The sequence below is a fragment of the Gallinula chloropus genome (genome assembly GCF_964237585.1).
Source record: "Gallinula chloropus genome assembly, chromosome: 5".
NCBI classification, from domain to species: Eukaryota; Metazoa; Chordata; class Aves; order Gruiformes; family Rallidae; genus Gallinula; species Gallinula chloropus.
Genome location: NC_140090.1, coordinates 33,981,867 through 34,000,926, shown reverse-complemented (window position 1 = coordinate 34,000,926; position 19,060 = coordinate 33,981,867). Strand labels below are relative to the sequence as shown.

Below are 19,060 nucleotides of genomic sequence, written 5' to 3'. Positions count from 1 at the left end.
AGGGAAGAAAATCTTAGGGCAAAAGGCTTTTAGGAGACACCACCATATTTCCCTGGGAAGGGAGACGACTGCCTGTCTTCCCAAATCACATGCAGGACAGACCTCATCCTACAAAGATGTAGGCACATCAGTAAGTCACAGCCAAGTCCATAACACTCTTGTTTCCACAGCCTACAGTCACATCCCATGTCCTGAATATGAATGCAACACAGTGCCTGGCTTTTTTCTTCTTGAGCTTGAGGTAAACAGCTGCTTTTTACATATCTGGAAGGGCAGCTGCAACACACAGAGAAATTACATACGTCCCTACGGCCGGTTGGATGTGCTGGCTGTAGTAAAGCGTGCGTGCAGGGCGCTTGCCCAGCATTGACCACCAGTCAGACCAGCAACATTTGCCACACAGTCACGCTGCAGGTGCTCTACGTGGCTGGGATTTTGGCATTTCCATTCAGTTTATGAGGCACGTTCACCAACCTCAAAGGCCCTGAGATAACAGAGGTGTGGGCTAAAGCTTGTGGAAGCTTTAGGAAGCTTTGTGTCCAAGTAGAGAGAACACTCGGAAAGAGCTCAACTACTTTCTCTTTGGGTTGGTAAGCTCCAGCAGCCAGACAAAAATCCACCTCAGCTTGTCCAGACACGCTTGGCATTTTCTAAGGACAGTTGTACTGCCCAGGAGACGGCAAGCCCATTAAGTTTGCTGTAGGGTTTATGAAGAACTGCTGGATGTATTGTGCTCCCTAAAGTACTCAAGCCCCAGCATTTGCATAGAGATGTCTATTTTGTTCCAGAGCTTAAACAGGAGATAGACATTGAAGTCTTTACATTTCTGTTTTGCTGTGTTTCCTCCTCTTTAATGAATTTGTTTACCTTTTATTTGAGCAGTAATTTCTTAACTTGCCCTAACAGCCCTAGTCTAGACATATTCCAAGCCAAGTCTGGGCACTGCTACCATTGGTATGAGGTTTTAATTAGCTACAAGACATTTGCCACTGCCACCAAGGAGCTTTAAACAATCAAAAAGATTTAAAATTTAATCTCACATCACAGATGAGTTATATTAAGTCAGTGGTTAAACATTAACCTAAGACAAGATTCTTCAGGATCTCCCCTTCTGCTTCCAACAGAAACAACTGAAGGAGAACCACATATTTTTATATGACAGTCCCTGAAGCTCAGTTAAAGAAAATCAAGGTTGCAAAACCCAAAATGTAAGAACATGTCAGTGCAATTTTTAATCCCCTCTTCTCTCCCCCACTTGACGTGGCTGCATTACGATGCAGTTTCTCATGTTGTGACCACATCCTATTCTCTTCTCACCGGGCCCCAGCCTCAGTCAGCGATTGGGCTCTTGTTGAATATCTCTTTTTATCCCCCTCATTCAGCATGCAGCCTCCAGGCCATATTCTTCAAATTCCATCCAAACGCCACAATTATTAGCTTCCTCCTGGGCATTCCTAGAGTGTTCTCTCTCATACATCTCCCAAGCATTCACAGATCCATCTTTGCCCCGCTTTCCACCCCTGGTGAGCATTAACATGTCACACTGCTTATATTAAAGCAGGAAAACAGAGACAGACTCAAAACGATCACAGCTAAGACTCAAAGCTGCAACTCCCTCCCCATGCCTCCCTTCATCCTTAATGAGCAGGTAGGGAAAGATCTTGTGCTTGCACGTTGTCTCCTTTGGGAAAAAGCATTGTCAGTGGAAATATCCCAGCCGCACGCCTGCTAGAAAGCAGTGAAAGGGGAGGCTACAGTTTTCAAGAAGCTGAGCAGACTGTTAACTTTGAACTTAAAAAGCCTCCTGATCCTGGAGGATCAGCTCCAGAGGCAGAACAGCTCCCAGATACAGCATTTGTCCTGTATGCATCAGCCAGGCAGCTGAATGAGTTGTTGCTCTGTCCTTCTGAGTTAAAATGGTGCACATAGGTTAATGCTGAAATAAACTTCATTGCCATACCCTGTAAAGTGTGGTATGGGAAACACTGCTTGGAACTTAAGTAGGTAGGGTCTTCTCAACTCTTGACATCCATGTCTCAACAAATCATAGAATCATAGAATCAAAATTGATCACTACAGTATCTGCTGCAGCAACACTACTCAGTAGTTGGATGTAAGCTACCAAAGTTCTCCTTTCCCACTCCTTGCATGCTTCCCTGGCCAGGAGGAACACAGCTCACAAAAGGAGAGGAGGCTGATGTTCTCCTTACCTCAACGCAAGCAGCAGCCTCCAGTCCAGGCGGGACCTACAGGCTGACAGACAGGAGGACAGCCCTCAGAGCATGCTACATCAAAGCTCAGCATAGAAAAGTATCCCCTCCACCTTAATCATTTAAGGTCCTTCTGTAATACACCAGCCAAGGTGCTTGCGACCTGCCGGGGGCGTGGTGCAGCCACCGCTGCCCAGCCAAGCGGGCTTCCTCGCCTGCCCTGCGGTTTCCTGTTACATTAATACCACAACAATCTTTTATCCCCTGTTCTCTTTCTGTCAGAGGACCAAAGGCTGCAGCTGGAGACGACAGGAGCAGAGCACCATTCATGTTAACAGCACCAACATGCTGTGTGGGTTTTCCTCCCCCGTAACAACTGGAGACCTATTGAGGTTTATTCTTTATTTTCCCAAACACTTTAAACCCTGTCAAACATGGCTGAAGCAAGTATGCTTAAAAAGCAACCAAGCTTGGCATGAGCATGGCTAACCGTATCTTAGGAGCAAGGCAAGCCTGACCAAGCTCAGAACCACGAGCTCACTACAGGCTGAAGGCTTTAAAACAGGAATTGATTCTGACAATTTTTTGGTCAATGTGGTTGTGTCATAAGGCTGCACTGATCTCTCTCTCTGTGCTTCTCCAGCCCTAAAAAAGCTTTGTTTGTAATAAAACAAAAGGGGGGGGAAAAGCTCCAAGAAAAAAAAGACCAGGGACTACTCCTGTCATAATCTCCGTGCGATGTCAGAGCAGGTTGTAGTGAGGGAGCAGAAAACTGCTGACCTGAATAAACCTGCAGTCAGTTTGAGTTGTGATTTGTAGAAAGAAGGAAAAAAAAAAGCAACAGCACTTGTGCAAGCCCCTTTTTTCCTCTCAGGGCCTCACTTTCCCCTCCCAACCTTTGTCTCTTGTTTCTTTATTTTACAGAGGCTGCAGGGGCAGGGTTTTCCTCCCCTGTGTTTGCTCAGGGCTCAGCACAAAGGCTGACCTGTCAAGCCCCAGCTATCCAGAGGAGACCCCAGAACCAGGCCCAGCACGCATTTCCTTGTTGTGAGACCCAAGTCTCAGCCACCTCTCCTCCTGCTCCGTGACTCTGGGCTCGATGTGCATGGTGATGAATACGTGCTGGGATCCTTGTGCCCTGCTCCATCACACAGGTCCCTGCCGTAGCCCAGCACTGTGTCCCTTCCCTGTCAGAAGCCCTACCAGCATTTCCTCCATCCCCTGTTAGACACCCCAACACAGCGCAGTCTCATCTCTTGAGAAAGGAGAGGTGCAGGTAGTTTGCAGGGGCACCATAGCTCCTTCAGAAACAGTTTGAGAACACGCACGATTTAGCACTCATTAAATTGAACTCGAGTTTCCCTGTTAGCTGAAGAGTCAGAATTAATTATTCCCCCTTGCATCTCTTTAGGTGCACCCATCCATCAGAAAACAGAACACAGCAGGTCCCATACAGTGCTACACTCTGCATTTATATGGTTGGCATGTGAAAATGGGAGATATTTCTGTCCTCAGAGGACAGCCCAGACTAAACCAGGCATCAAAGCAGCCCACATACAAATCCAGAGACAGCTTGGAGCACAAACCGTGCCATGTCCTGAACTAACAGAAATAGCGTTCCATTTGGCAGCTAAATAAAAAACACCAAGATGCTTTAGTGGAGGGAGAAGAAATAAAAATAACCCCCCCACACACAAAGGTAACTCCACCGTTGCCAGATTCCACTGCTGGCTCAGGAGGGGTCTGAGGGACAGCTCGCATGCTCAGCACAAATCTTTCCAAGATCGGCATGCTTAAGTCCCAAAACCAGTTCGACAGAAGTAAAGCAGGTTAACCTAGGCTCTACTCAAAACCTATGCATTTTTCCAAGTGCAAGAAGAGATAGGTCAATCAAACATGCAGAGTTGGAGGGCCCTGGAATATTAGATGCATAATTTGGAGAGATTTTAAGCATCTCTAATTTGAGCAGAAAAACATATTCCTGAGCTCCACTAAATAAGCAGATCAGGCTTTATTTCAAGAGTCAAACTAGAAAGTTTTAGACTGTTTCTACTTTGTGGAAGCAAAGAGAAGGGACATTGGTTAGGCAGTAAAGCCTTGACCTTCCCTCCAAGCTGCAAGCTGCCAGCAAGCACTCCAGGGGCTCTGGAGTTGAGTCACTTTATGTGTGTTTTCCGCATCCCATTACAGCGTTGCTTATTTTCCCTGTAACACTCCTATTTTGCAGTTGCTATGACAATTTGCAGCACTACTTATCTTGCTATACACTTGCAGAGATCAAGAGACAAACTTCTTTCCTTTCCAGCATTTAATGACTGTATGCCTTAGTAGGAAAATTATGCCCAGCCCTGCTGGTTACTACCACTAGTACTGTAGTTAGATGCTCTAATCCATCTCTGATGCAATATTGCCCCTGGGCAGGGATACAGCTCACAACCTTCCCCTTACAGAGCAGGAAGAAGCCTACAAATTGAACCACTAACAGTAAACAAAAAGCCAGCATACCCAGAGCTGCCTTGTACTCCCTTCCCCCCTTCCCCTCCAGTGCATGGAGGCAATTTTATGGGAGTTTACAACTTAATGCAAAGGGAGACCGAGCAAAAATTCAAATAGGAACTCTGAGGTCGCATGCTGTCTGATTGACAGGCAAGGAGAGTCAGTCCTGTCCTTCGCTTTGAATGCATAACCTTGAAGACATGCATTACTTCTCCTGACTAGCCTTGAACATGTTTATCTCCAAACCAAAGGGCTCCCCAGGATTATAGCAGCTCTGAAGTCCCCGCAAAAGGGGCCATAGGCACCAAGCACATCTGATCTTTCTAACTACTCCAGAAGGGGTCCCATTCAGACACTAGTAAAACCTGAAATCATTATTTTAATCCTGTTTTGGGAGAGGGGAAACAAATGGTTGTGCATGCATCCTCCAGTTTTTAAATCAGGGTGACCCCAAAAAGAGATTCTCCAATCACACTTCTGCCGGTGTTGTCCAGTTACCAGGTATCTGCCATTCCCCATCTCATGCCTAACGAACTGCAACACTAGTGCCAGGTTCCCCACCCCGAGGTGTTGGTCCCCTGACTGCAACAGGGACACAGGAACTATCAGCTTACCACAGCTGAAAATTCAGCAGTTCCCCATCAATCTTCTCCTTCAATACTTAATTTTCCAGTGGGCCTGTCCCTTCTTTTGTGCTCCTTTACACAGAGCATCCCTCCTGCAAGCGCTACAAACATACCATAATATCCGTAGTTTTTAACATCTGACCCACGCAACGTGCTTGCAATCATCTAAATGCTCATCTGATAAATTAATGCTTATCTGATAAATTAGTGCTTTATGGAAACAATTACATTCCATCTATATCACTTTATGTTAACGTACTCTGAAAGGCTAGGACCACGCAGTCCCCCTTCTTCCCTTAAAAAGCCATTCAAAATATAAAAAGAAACTGGATATTAGCTGGCTCAGCAGGAGGAACCACTTGACATTCCTCAGTCAGAGGAAGGAAAAAGGGAGATTATTGTAAATTGGAGCAGACAGTGGTGGAGTCGGTTCTCGTTGCGGTACAATCTGTTGTCTCTGTGCAGTAATCTGCATTCGAAACGCTCTAAGCTTGAGAATACTGACTCTTCATAAGTCAGCAGTATGGTTGTGGGTACAACCTACATGACAAAGCTTCATCCAAGGTTTACAACCTCCCTACTATCAAATAGTGGGTGAGTAGACACAGCTAAGTATGTACAATACCACGTTGTTTCCTCCTGTGCTGGAAAACCCTGTGGGCCTCACACTAGTATATTCTCTTCTGTATCCTGACTTGAGCAGGAGACGTGCAGAATTCCAATTGATCAACCAGCAGAGCTCTTAGGTCAAAGCTAACGGCAATCTTCTCCACTCTGCTGGTTTTATTTCACTTATCTCCTGCACCCAGGTTAATTGCTGCAATTGAGGGATTCAGGTGGTGCAATAGGATGTAAATGAAGTTGGAAAAAAGGAAAGGGAAAGACCTGGGTGGGCTGCAGCGGTGTTCAGAAAAGCAAGACCAGCTGCATCCTGCAGAAACCCAGGTCAGCTGAAAAAGCAGAATAATGCACTTTATAAAGTTACCAGTGCAAATTCAATGGCAGGGTTCAGATTGTCAGCAGTTCTGCTGACGGCTGCAGGGAGTCCCAGCAGCCCCGTCAGCATCCTGGTTGTGCAGTGCTCAGGGTACGAGTAGGCCGGAGTTTGTCCTGTCCAACCCCTGGTCCCTCCTGCAGCACAAGGCTGGGGTCAGGCTGTACTCTGAGATTAGGAATGATAAAATCAGCTGACAGAGCTCCAATTTAAGGCATTTATTGTCAAGCATGAGCAACCTTAACAGCTGCCCAGCTTTCCCATCAGAATTCATACACAAACACTCCCTCAGGGCTGCTCAGGCCAGCAAGAGGTTTGCTCTGAAAGCTCATCTAATGGTGGTGGGAAGTTTTACTGTCTTCATCTAGGCTCTGGGCACAGCATGTCAGAGCAAAGTTAAGCACGTGGATGGATCTAGGTTGTGCTATCAAGGCCATCGGCCTCTCTTTCTAGTCCCCAGAAAGAAAAGTCAGCTTTCCTCCCGATTACCTTAGCTCACCGTTCTCCCCTCCTCCAGCAAACCTGACGGCATGAGTCAACAAATTTCTTCTCCCCAGCATAACTGAGTCTCAGTGCAGAAGAAATTCCTTAGCTCTGCTGTCAAAGAAACATTTTCAAAGATGTGAGGTTTTTTTGACGCTTGTCAATCCTAAGAGTCCCCAGCCTGGCAAAGAGAGGTCACAAAATAAAACAGGGCCTAGAAGGGTCTTTCACTATCAGAGATGTTGGCACCTTCCAGTGACAAATGTGCTGTTTTAGCTCCTCTCTGAATAAAAGCCTCATTGCCCAGGGTCCCTTTCTTGCTCCTTTTGGATGACTTCCCATGACATTCTGCACTGATCTGCTTTCACCACTGGCAGCCCTTGCCCACATCAGAGCTCCACTTCCTCCTACCAAACCTACCAAGTAAGCAGCGCTATCATTTCTGGAAATTAATCTCTCGTTGGGTGGCATCTTCCATGTCACACAGCCCTGTAGCCACTAGACCAGACATTTAGCAATTGCTTGGAGTTCAACAGGTGCTACCACAGAAATAAATCAAATTATTTCCCTCTCTTCACATTCAAAACAATGCCCACAACTATGCTCCAGCATTGGCACTGACACAGCCGTCACCCTGCACCACCAGCTCCAAGCAACCACTTCAGGAAGGCACAAAAGCAACACACACTTTAGAAATGAGGGCTGGGCCTCATCCCAAACACAAACAGACCTAAAGGCTTTGAGGAGAGACACCTTTTCTATTAAGCCATTTTCTCAATTAGCACAATCGAACGAAACTCATGGCGCCATTGGGGTTGGAGCTTCAAGCATCTGAAGGCTGCTTCAGGGGCGTTAAGGGTGAAACTGAAGAGCTTTTAGCTTTTAAGCTTTTGTTAACAAAACGGCATTTTAAGGTTCCTGTTTTTAAGATCAAAAAGAGAAACTACATCATAGTTAAAACCTCTTTATAAAAAGATCACGGCTCACATTTCCAGGCTTGTGTCTTTGAGAAATCCACACACATTGAGCCCTGGCGTCGCTGCGTACTAACTCTTGCTTTCATGTCAAGTTAACATAGTCTCCTCTTTTCAATTAGCACTTACAATAAGATGTGGACAGATGCCCAGAAAGACCTCGACATCCAGCTCCAGAGAGAAAGAGAAGAGTTCCTCCAGCCAGAGAAAGACCTCGTGAAAGTATTCACGATGTTAGCCACTTCCTACATCAAATACATGCAAGTCTTCCGTAACTTGGAGACGGCCTACGACCAACTCGTTCACAGGCAGAAGCGGGTAGTGATTCGGCAAGTGCTGGATGGCGTGATTGGACGGATCCTGGAGGTGAAAAAGGAGATGGTGGAACTGGAGAAGTCAGAGTTTCATTACATTGATAATATCCTGGAAGATCTAAAGCTTCTCCCAGTAGGTCTAATTCTACTGTCAGCTAATTTGTGGGAATTTTGCCTGTTCTGTATTTTAAGGAGAGTTGTATTTAACTTTCAGTCTGCAAAGTTCCACAAAGTTTTGAGTGCTTTTACTAATGTACCAGGCCACCAGTAATTGCGACATTTTTATTAAATATCAGAGTATATTTGATATATGATGAGCATTAGATACTGCAGCAACATTTTAAAGCTGATCTGCTTAATCAATATGAGTCATGCTACTCATCCATAGTACAACAAACCACTAAATCAAGAACAAGTCTCATATTGCAAAGGAGGCAGGAGCTGGGACCATATTCAACACCCAGAGTCGAGAAATTCCTGATGTAAAAGCAGCCCCCCGGCAGACAACTCACTAACTCAGACGAATAAGACAATGAGGCAAAGTCTTGAAGTTGTGCTATCAAAGCAGTATCAAAACCGAGATGCCCAAAAGTGGTTACTTCTCTCGCAGACAGCCCCACCTATTGTCAAATCTAGGTACCGCTGCAAACAGCTCCTCTGAAGGAAAAAAGCTGGTGCTTAAATTACTGCTGCTTTTAGGATCCCAGTTCTAACAGGGAATAAATTGCCTAATACCTTTATAGCGTCATTTTAAGATTTGAAAACATGTTTCTATTTTCACTGTACATCAGAGAACTCTCTTAAGCTATAAGAAGGCATACTTAGAAAGACATGTCTGTGGGAATCAAACCTTCAAATCTTATTTTGAAGTTATTGAGCACTGCTCTTTTCATGACTTAGCAGAAATCTGGAAAGCCATGCTTGACATCTATTAAAAACAAAGTATAAATTCAAATTCCTGCACCACACCTTAATTTTAAGGCAGCATGACATCTACCAACACAGACACCAAAAAAAAAAAATGCACTAAAGAGATTTCAGGCTTTTTTTTCCAAAGCAAACTTTATTTTCCATAGTACATAGGAACACAGATATATGTTTGGGTTTTGTACTAAGAGTCACATGTTCTTGGTTCCAAAGCAAAAATTACTGGCCAGTACCTGATAAGTGACTTCTGCCTCTTAAAGAATCTGCCCACAAAGAACATCTCTAGTCCTTTCTTTCACCATATTACGGGCTAAAATCCGGCCTGACTGTAGCAGAGAACACAGCAGAGTAATCTCATTTTATATCTTGTGCAATAACATTACATACTTTTTGCTATGTCACTGTAAGGCCAAGCTTCATCTTAAGTTCTGCGCGTCATAGTTCCACAGAGTTGCCTTCCAACACTCAAGTCACTATTTCCTGGGGTAATTGCAAAGGTATTTGGATACACAAATCCCATGTGGAGCCAGGAGTGGCTAAAAAGCTGCAAATTTGACTTGAGGATAAACATCACAAGCCTAACTTTTCAGTGCTGGGCCCCAAAAAGAGATTATGAAGAGAAGCAGGCTCCCTCCTCCCCACCCCTTCCAGCCCTGGTATTAGAGCTCTGGTCTTGTCTTTACAGTCAGTAAAAGTCACAGTCTGGAATGACTTGTAATTAATGCCTAGGTTAGGCATCAAAGATACCCATCACCCCAGAATGGCTTGTAATTAATGCTCTGGTTAGGTATCAGAGACACTCATCACCCCTTCACTGACTTGCACCAGTACATGACAGCGTAAAGGCCTTCTCACCCTACCCTTATGTATCCAGACAAACCTTTTGCTTTCTTATACCTAAAACCAGCCAAATTCGTAACAGGGCCTTCAAGCAGTCCACACTCAAAGTACAACATATAGTCATTGCCATCAACAAATCAAGGATATTAGAAGGTGCAAACAGGGGATCTTAACAGGTCAAATGTTTAGAAGCATTAGCAGACCAGGCATCTTCATTGATAAAATCAATCGGGATACACAGAGTCCTACTTGGAAGCTTTTTTATGCTGCCATTTATAGGGATGTCCCAGTCTGCATAACATGCAACTGAGGGAATTAACAATGAAACCTTCAAGTTAGCAGGTCACGAGGGCTGTTGGCATTGGCCACAGCCTTCCCTGCAAACTCTTGCTCTAGATATCAGAAGGCTCCCACATTTACCACATAACTGCATGAGAGCAGGAGCAATGCTTGCTCTTTACAGCCAGCACTTTTCTCCTCTGTATCCATCCATGCTGCTGGTGGCATGGAGGCTGCAAAGGATCAAGTCAAAGGTCCCCCACACACAGGTCAAATCCCACCGAGTTTCCATAGCAGGCAAAGTACTGATAGCACAGCATCAAGGTTGGTACCCACCACCTACAAACCCAAGCGTTCACATATACCTGGGGACAAGTTATGGAGTAACTGGACTGTGCAACTCCTCAGGCGCAGCATGACATGGTAAGTAGTGCTTGTTTCCCCTGTCTCTTCTTCCAGGTAAATCATTTGTTTGAGGAGACAATCTAGATGTTGCTGAAACAGTATATAAGGACTATGGTACCAGTGTGAACAAGATCTATAAAGACACATTCATCCCCCAAAGTTTTAAAAAGTTATATATACTTGCCAATAAATACTTTCGAGGATTATTTTCAGCAGATCCAAAGAACAGGTTATGCTGCCTCACAGCATCTTAACTCTTGGAGTGTTTTTTTTGTCTGCCTGTGTTTTTTTTCCCCTTTCTCAACAAGAGTGAAATTTTACAGGAGATAAACCAGTAGAAGTGTGAATCATTTACATCTTTTTAATGATAGAAATGAGTAAAGGCAGCCACCAATGTTGCAAAGTGACCGAGATACTATGGTCACAGACAGTTCACCTACAGGTAGAAATACCCATAGACACACAGAGCTGTGCTTTGGTTCTGTGTAACAGTTAAAAAAAAAAGGAAGAGAACAGATCTATTTTTCATGCTGATTAAAAAAAAATAAGTGGGATGATCACACAATCCAAGGTATTCGGTTTGGTGGAAATCATGTTTAGGTTTCCAGCAGCCCTGCCAAATATTTTAACAGTTTGATAATATAATTGAGCCATTATAAAAAAGAAAGATTTCTGGGCTGCCATGGTTCAGAAACTGAGTTGATTTATTTGTTTTTGTTGAATTAGGCCCTAAGTAATTGCAAAGTAACGGCTCCGCAGCTGTTACAGAGGTCAAATTCCCCAACACTCCAAAATATTCAACAACCTCAATCCAACTTAATCATTTTATGAAGGTATTCACTAAATAAAGTTCTTTTAATGCAGTTCTAAACAGCATCTTGTTAACTATTTCTTCCACCAGGAAGAAATAGAAGTACCTATCCCAAGATACTTCATTAAAGAAAAGCTGGAAGTCCTGCAGCAGAGGGAGAAAATCCTGGATGAGCTTTTGCTTAGTACTGGATTGCAAACACAGGTAAGCATACCACATACCTACAGAGTAACAGGCATAGCTTTTGTAGTTCATAGCCACGTGTGTCTGCACACACGAGCCACTGAAGTGAGAAGTGCTTTTATCACAGTTAGGAAGTGAAAGTCTGTTTATAGATAAGGCACAAATAGAAAGCAACAGTAAATTTCCCTGTCTAACAATATCTAGTCACACACTGAGCCTAGTTAAGACTGAAATAAGTTGAGGCAACTTATTACACGCTTTACATGTGCATGGCGGAGAAAGGGCAGCACATTGGCCAAGTTCAGTAGGTGCTTTATTTGTCTAGCTGACTGTCATCACTTAATTAGCCCTACTGAAATCAAGTCAGGCTTAGGTTTTACCCAACCAGGATTCCTAACTGGAATAGGCAAAACAGAGTTCAGCTCAGCGCAACTGTTAGCATTCAGTTGTTTATAACTCCTGAACAATGACTGCAGTCTCTACTGTACAGCTACAGAGCTGCAGCTGCTAGGAGGAGTAGAAAATTGAGTTTTGGCAGAGCAGAAGTCATTACAGTCTATACACGAGCACTCCAGTGAAGACTGTTCTGGATTCGATATACTTTTGACCTTTTGGAAACGGAGCATTGCCTACAAGCAGTTGTAGCTAACCCCTTGAAATAAACAACTGTGCCTACACATCTGGACTGCTTAGATTCGTAGATGTTATAAGTGTACAAGTCAGTCCCCATCAGATCGCTCGCTAAAACAGCTGCACTGCCCCACAACCCTTGAACTCCCCACCAGTAACTGTGCTGGTGGGGGAAGTCTGTGTGCTGATCTTACAAAGCAGCAGAGAGAGGGTTACCAGGGCCAGAAGCCACAACACCAGTTGGACAGAGGCAGTCTGCAGGCTCCCTGCGAGATTACTTTCATGGGCAGCTGCTGTCCTCTTGGCCTCAGCAGTAAATCTTTGGGTAAACTCTCTGCTTTTCCAGCAGGCTGTTGTTGGCCTGCAGAGTGCATCTTGAAGCAGTTTCATTTCTCACTGTGGTGCTCTCACCCCTTTTCAACGTGGCATCTGTAGCAGATGAGACCATCTTATGTGCAGCCAGCTCACCCTGGGGCACCAGGCTCTTGGACTCTGGATGCTGGCAGGGTCCATGTCTCCCTTGCCAGGATTCCAGAAGAGAGGCACAAGGATTCGATAAACATGAACAAAATAATCTCCTGGAGTAGGAGTCCAGTGCACTGCACTCCCCATTCAGTCACCACTAGGACTGCTAGAGGGTTTGTCAGCACTTCTGCATGCATTGTCCGAGCCGCGGAACAGACCCCTGTATTCCCCAGTGTCCACAGCAGTGCTGGTACCAGCATCTAATGTAAATCAGAAACAATGGAGTTCACAGGAGGAGGCTGCTCTGCAGAGCGTTTGTCCTTCTGTGTAATTCTGTCATGGAAAACCCTGCTGACAGCACAGTGGAGCAGCTCCGTGCAATATACAGGGAAACATCCAATGTGAACTGGTTCCAATTGGGGGATTAAGGTGGAAAAGGAGCAATAATTCAGCTTTTCCATGGGGAGCATGAGGGGTTAATGAGAGTTCTCAAGAGTGATGAGGGGGACTCCCTCTCTCCAGCTGCACTGTTCTGACATTTTTTTCCCCCAAGCCTGGGCTTGCTCAGAACAGCGTGTCCTTCCATTCAGCAGGAGAGCTGTGGTCCTAACACCACATCCAGAAATGTAAAAGGAAGACATTCTGCAGCTTAAGAAATTCTCCTTTTAACTGGACAAAGCCCTATGGTTCTTCTCATCTTTTTTCTCAAATAGATAAAGTTCACCAGGGTGCATAAGCCGTATAGAGCCATTCGTGTTTCCCACCACAGCATCAGCCTTTCCTTGGCATACATCAACACCTCAGGTTCACTTTCTTCTGAAAGTCCTCAGAAAAAATACATGTCAAAATACCAAACTTCCAAGGTATTTCAAGAGAGCACAAAAACAAGAGACACTGCTGTCCGTGACAGGGTTGGTTTTTGTCTTAGAAAGTTTCCACCATAAGTTCATCAGCTGTTTCATTTACTAACTGAGGTATGCAGTTAACAAATCACATAATTAATACTTTCTTTTTGTCTGTTACTTTCCTTTGGCTGTGCTGTTGAAGAAACCTCTCAAGGCCATGACATTGGAAGAAGCCATTCAAGTGATCCAGGTTGCAGAACGGGCTCGCCAAGGCCGTTGTCGGGCAGTGTTCATGAAGAAAATTTACCTTGAAGGGAAGAGAGAAAAACAAACTAAGCTTCAAGTCCCCATGGATCTGAATCCAGATGACGCTGCCACTTGCATTCAAAAGGTGAAATCTCTGACTTAGCAGTTCTGGCAGGACCAAGTGACATTGTTTTGTTCAGAAGAACAGCAGTAGATAGAAACAAAGCCATAGAATGAGTAGCATTTTTAATCGTGAAAATTATGATTGCTTTCAGGGTGTCTAACAAAGTGAAACACATCATTTAAATCACAAAATGAGACAGCCCTAGGTGTGAGATCAATGGAATCAGTCCTGCACCAGCAATGCAGAATGACTTTATAACCTACATGTTGGTTTTCCAGACTGATTGTTATGACCTCACTTGCTCTTTCTGGCATTCCCTTGGAATCCAGCACATCTCATGAATTCATGCCTTTTCCTGTGATCTCCAAGGAAAGAGTTCCTTCCCGATCCTGGAAGAGAGATTAGAAAGGGGCATTGCTGATTAATTCCAGAAAAAATCCTTGCATGTGAAATATTCAGATAATTCAGCCTGATGGGAACAGGAGCTCAGTCTAAGTCTTAAGCCTAAGCACTTTCTGAACAGTGATGATGTGTTTCAAAGCTAGATACACCGGTGTGAGGGGGTAACAAGCCTCAGAGTTTTCTTTTTTTTTTAAATAGCAGATGGCAACCTGTTAGAGAGTAATAGTTTCAATTGTATATTGTGCCTTTCCTTCCTCTATTTGTTTTTTCCTATGTCTGCCACAGTAAAGGAAGCTGTAGCCAGGCCCATTTGTCTCATTAGTGTTTTGTTTACAATTCAGGTTTGGCGGGGATATGTCCAGCGCAAGACCACAGAGAAAATGAGGGAAGAAGAAAAGATATTTCTGGGGATGGTAAGTAGTGCTGCCTAGAGAGAACAAAAGTCCATAGATCTGTTAGTTCTTCAGACTTTTGTCATTTAGCAGAAGATAGGAGGAATGTTAGAAATTAATTCCATGTTAAAAGGAGTCTCTGAGGAATACAGGGCTACACTGGAATGATAGATGGCACAGGAGGAGCACAATTTGTCTTACGCCGCATGCCTTTGTGCTATACATACATTGTCCGATGCATCTGGCAGATTAGAAACAGGCAGTGTAGAACTTGCCCCAGGTTCTTGGGAATTTGATCCAGGCATGACAGAGCAAAGAAGTTTTATCAATCAATTTTTAATTCATAATTCCAATACACTTGAGCTGCCGCCTTTATTCCTGAAATAGAATTAAAGCAGCAAAGTCATCTTCTCCCACCCCTTTGCAAGCCACGGGGTACGTGCATGGGTGGGGAAAAGGGATATTAAAACTGTCATTATTAACATATCAATATTTCAATATGGAAACAAGCAAAATATTCCACACATCATGCTGAAAAAGTACAGAAGAGTGAACAGCTCCTTGGGATCAGTTAGATTGTGTGGGGTGAACGGAGAAAAAAGCATGCACCCCTTCCAGGAAGAGGAACTTCTTCATCCTGCAATCAGAGATCTCCTCGTCCCACCAACGTTTTCCCTCTTAACAAGTACCTGAGAAGGAGAATAAACTTTGCAGCTGACATTCTATGGCCACCACCAATCCTTTGGGTGCCTTCACTGGGCACTAACAAGCATCAAGCCACATGGCTTTTGTCAGCCCTACAGTAGCTCAGCCCTTGTACCACGTTCTAGTAAAGCTGCTTCATAGCATCACATTAGGGAAGCATTCAAGAGCGTCAGTTCATAAATCATAGAATGATTTAGACCTCCAAGGTCATCTAGTCCAACCATTCTCCCTACCATCTATATTATTAACCCATGTCCCCGAGTACCTCATCCAGCCTTTCCTTGAACACCCCAAGTGACGGTGACTCCACAAGCTCCCTGGGCAACTCATTCCAATGCCCAACCACTCTTTAAGAAGAAATTTCTCCGCTTTTCTAACCTAAACCTCCCCTGGTGCAACTTGCAGCCATTCCCTCTTGTCCTGTCACTGGTTATCTGTGAGAAGAGAGTGACCCCCAGCTCCCTGCAACCTCCTTTCAGGTAGCTGGAGAGAACAATAAAGTGTCCCTCCTGAGCCTCCTCTTCTCCAGACTAAACAGTCCCAGTTCTCAGCCACTCCTCATCAGACTTGTGTTCCAGACCCCTCGCCAGCTTCGTTGCCGTTCTCTGGACACACTCCAGGGCCTCGATATCTTTCTTGTAGTGAGGGGCCCAAACCTGAATGTGGTATTTGAGGTGCAGCCTCACCAGAGCTGAGTACAGGGGGATAATCACCTCCCTGGTCCTGCTGGCCATGCTATTTCTGAGTGATAACTTATGAACTAATCATTTAAGTTTGAATTAACACATGCTGTCTCCTCTCCCAGTTTGGATGATTTTTCTTACCCAGCAGTGGAATTGCCCTTAGCTACCTTACAGTTTTATGAAAACTAAAGGTGCCTGCAGCATACAACCTGACAAACGCATATCATCAGTTAAGAACAACTTTATCTCATCTTTTGGAAGCAACATACACATTTACCAAAGTTTTGCCATGTTAAATACAGACAAGACCTTACAGACCATTGCCTTTAGTAACTGCTGGTCATTAGCAATAATTGTGGGCAGCATAGCTAAACCAAGTTTTGGGTACCAATTCTGCTCCTCTTTAAGATAAAGTTGATTCTAAGAGACTTTAACTAGTGGAGACCTAAAATGATATTTTGAATGTACAGAAAATGAATTAGAAATTGTACCTTTCACAAAACAAAGGATCATTTCCTATCAATTCCCACGACAGTTCCTGTTGAGTCTTAAAACGAAAGCCTTCGGAAGGAAATCTAAGTCTGGTGTCAGTTCACAGAGGGTTCACAGCCAAGCACTCTCTTCATGGTGGCCGATGGTAGGAGTAACCGATAACTAGGATGTAAATAGCCTAGCTTGTAGGGAGGAAATCTATATGATCACAGGGATGAAGGGAATTAAAACCAAACACATACAGCATGTTTGTTTCCTGACCTCCATTTAGAAGCAAGAGAATTGATGTTTGCAACTCTGCACTCAGACTCATTACTCTTTATCAAGCATATAATCAAAGCATGGAGGGGAAAAAATGGATACCTCTAAATAAAACCCAAAAATGTGTTCATCTTCCTAGCATTTTTATATTCCCCACTTGTGTTTCCCTTTTACTTTTCATGACGCATTCCCCCCCATGGTCTCCAAAGGAAGCGAGTGGCCAGCAGACATCGGTTCACACTGATAGATAGGCAGGGAGCTCCAAAGGTCAAGTCCCTTTGATGTATGATCACGTCAGCCCTCTAAAAAATGACCACTGATCTTCATGTGTAAATATGTTTAATTTGCTTTTCTAATGCTGCACGACTTAGATAAATTAGAAGACCTAGCCATCCATTACTCTAAGTCCATCCCAAAGGAGACTTGACTTTTACAGCAGTAAATATAATTTCTCGTGTGATTACAGCTATTTTAAAAATGTCTTTGTTATTTTCCTATAAAAACTGCTTTGCAAAAAGAGCTAGTCCATTTGACCATCTGAGTAATGATTTATTTTTTAACTTCACTTGTGTAGGCCTAAAAAATACAGAAATTTGTGCAACAAAATTTGTGCCTTTTCCTTAATTCAGTATTATTTTCTTTACCATCTACTTGCTTCAGAAAAATTTATGTATCTTTTCTGGAATTCAATTGTTTCATCTTCTGCTTGATGACAGAGTAGAAACCTGTGTTGCAAAGATTTTTCTTGGCTCCAAAGTAAAGGCTCGTTATTATTATTATTTATTAAACTTAATTGCAGAAACAGCATGATTCCCTTAGCACATGTTTTTCTAAATCTCCGATAAATCACACTTTGTAGTACTGGTTTAATTTGTAAAGAGAACCGAGCCTCACTAAGAGCACATCGATCTTGATAACTGTATCCTGGCCTGTTTTCTGATGTTCCTCACACTGCTGCCACAACACGGCTTACTGCCAGCTCCACTGTAGCCAGTATTCCAGATACCGATCTGTGGTTTGAGCCACACTGACCTGGCAAGAAAACACATTAAATTGTCTTGAGTTTCCTTACTCTATTTCACCACTACAGCCCAACTATAACGTACCATTTTTCAACTGGTGTACAAATGCACTTACCTTCTTTCAGCATTTTTAAGATGTCAAGTAATTAAGCACCACAGTTGGCGTTGCTGCAACCATTTCACAGAATCTCAGAATTGCAGGGGTTGGAAAGGACCTCCAGAGATCAAGTCCAACCCCCCTGCCAAAGCAGGCGCCCTAGGACAGGTCACACAGGTCGGCGCATCCAGACGGGGCTGGAATATCTCCAGAGAAGGAGATTCCACACCCCCTGGGCAGTCTGTCCCAGGGCTCCCTCACCCTCACTGGGTAAAAGTTCTTCCGCATATTGGTGTGGAACTCCCTGTACTCCAACTTGAGGCCATTGCCCCTTGTCCTGTCCCCACAGACCACTGAGAAGAGGCTGGCCATTTCCCCATGTCCCACACATTTCATTTGGTTGCAGCACAAACTAGCCATCAACCTGATCTAACTGGTCATGTGAACTGGCCCAGGCCTAGTCACAGATCTACACTCTTACTCTGTTCTGCTCCATAACTCCAGCCCTTACCAAAGGTTTAGGGGCACAATACGTGCTGATCTACAGTTCTCTCATATAGTGTTTCCTCCATTCTTCCTTCGCCTGTATCCTTCTCACATGAAAGGATCTGTGTTGTCTTTACTAAAAAACATAGCTCTCTCCTTACCTCTCTGAAACATACCCTAATTTAGGCATGTTGTCTTGGATAATGCTTTTATTTATATCTGAGAAAACAAGCTGCCAAGCATTCCTTGTTATTTGAATTCCTGATAAATATAATTCATTTCATCCAGCCAAAAGAAAAAAAAAACAGAAATAAAATTAAAAATTAGCATTTCCCAGAATAGCCTTCTGTGTAAACATTATAGGCTATGGCAAAATAAATGTTATACTGGATTTAACCAGCTGCAAACTCCCTAAGTAAGGGAAATAAAAAATATTTCTTCAGCTCTTGAAAGCAGGAAAGCAGTTACAGTAGTGGTGCACACCAGGTCTGTTTTTATCCAGGACAAAATTTAAATGACTGGTTTTCCTTTCAACCTAAATGACTCTCAGACATCAGCACCCAGTTCTATGTTATTTCACCTGGCAAGCATGCACATCTAAACAGCAATAACACATCTGTCCTGTTTTCAGGAGAATTTTTAAACCTGCTCCTTCTTGAAATAGAAAG

The 19,060-nt window shown here is 43.8% G+C and overlaps 1 protein-coding gene across 1 annotated transcript in view; it reads left to right on the top strand.

Moving 5' to 3' along the window:
- Positions 1-19,060, top strand: part of DRC11 (dynein regulatory complex subunit 11) — a gene marked incomplete at both ends in the record, with an annotated part of 112,685 nt that overhangs the window by 1,757 nt on the left and 91,868 nt on the right. Inside the window, 4 exons of the mRNA XM_084264574.1 lie at positions 7,906-8,230; positions 11,450-11,563; positions 13,685-13,873; positions 14,596-14,667. Coding sequence (XP_084120700.1) covers positions 7,906-8,230; positions 11,450-11,563; positions 13,685-13,873; positions 14,596-14,667 — 700 coding nt within the window. The remainder of the gene's footprint in view (positions 1-7,905; positions 8,231-11,449; positions 11,564-13,684; positions 13,874-14,595; positions 14,668-19,060) is intronic.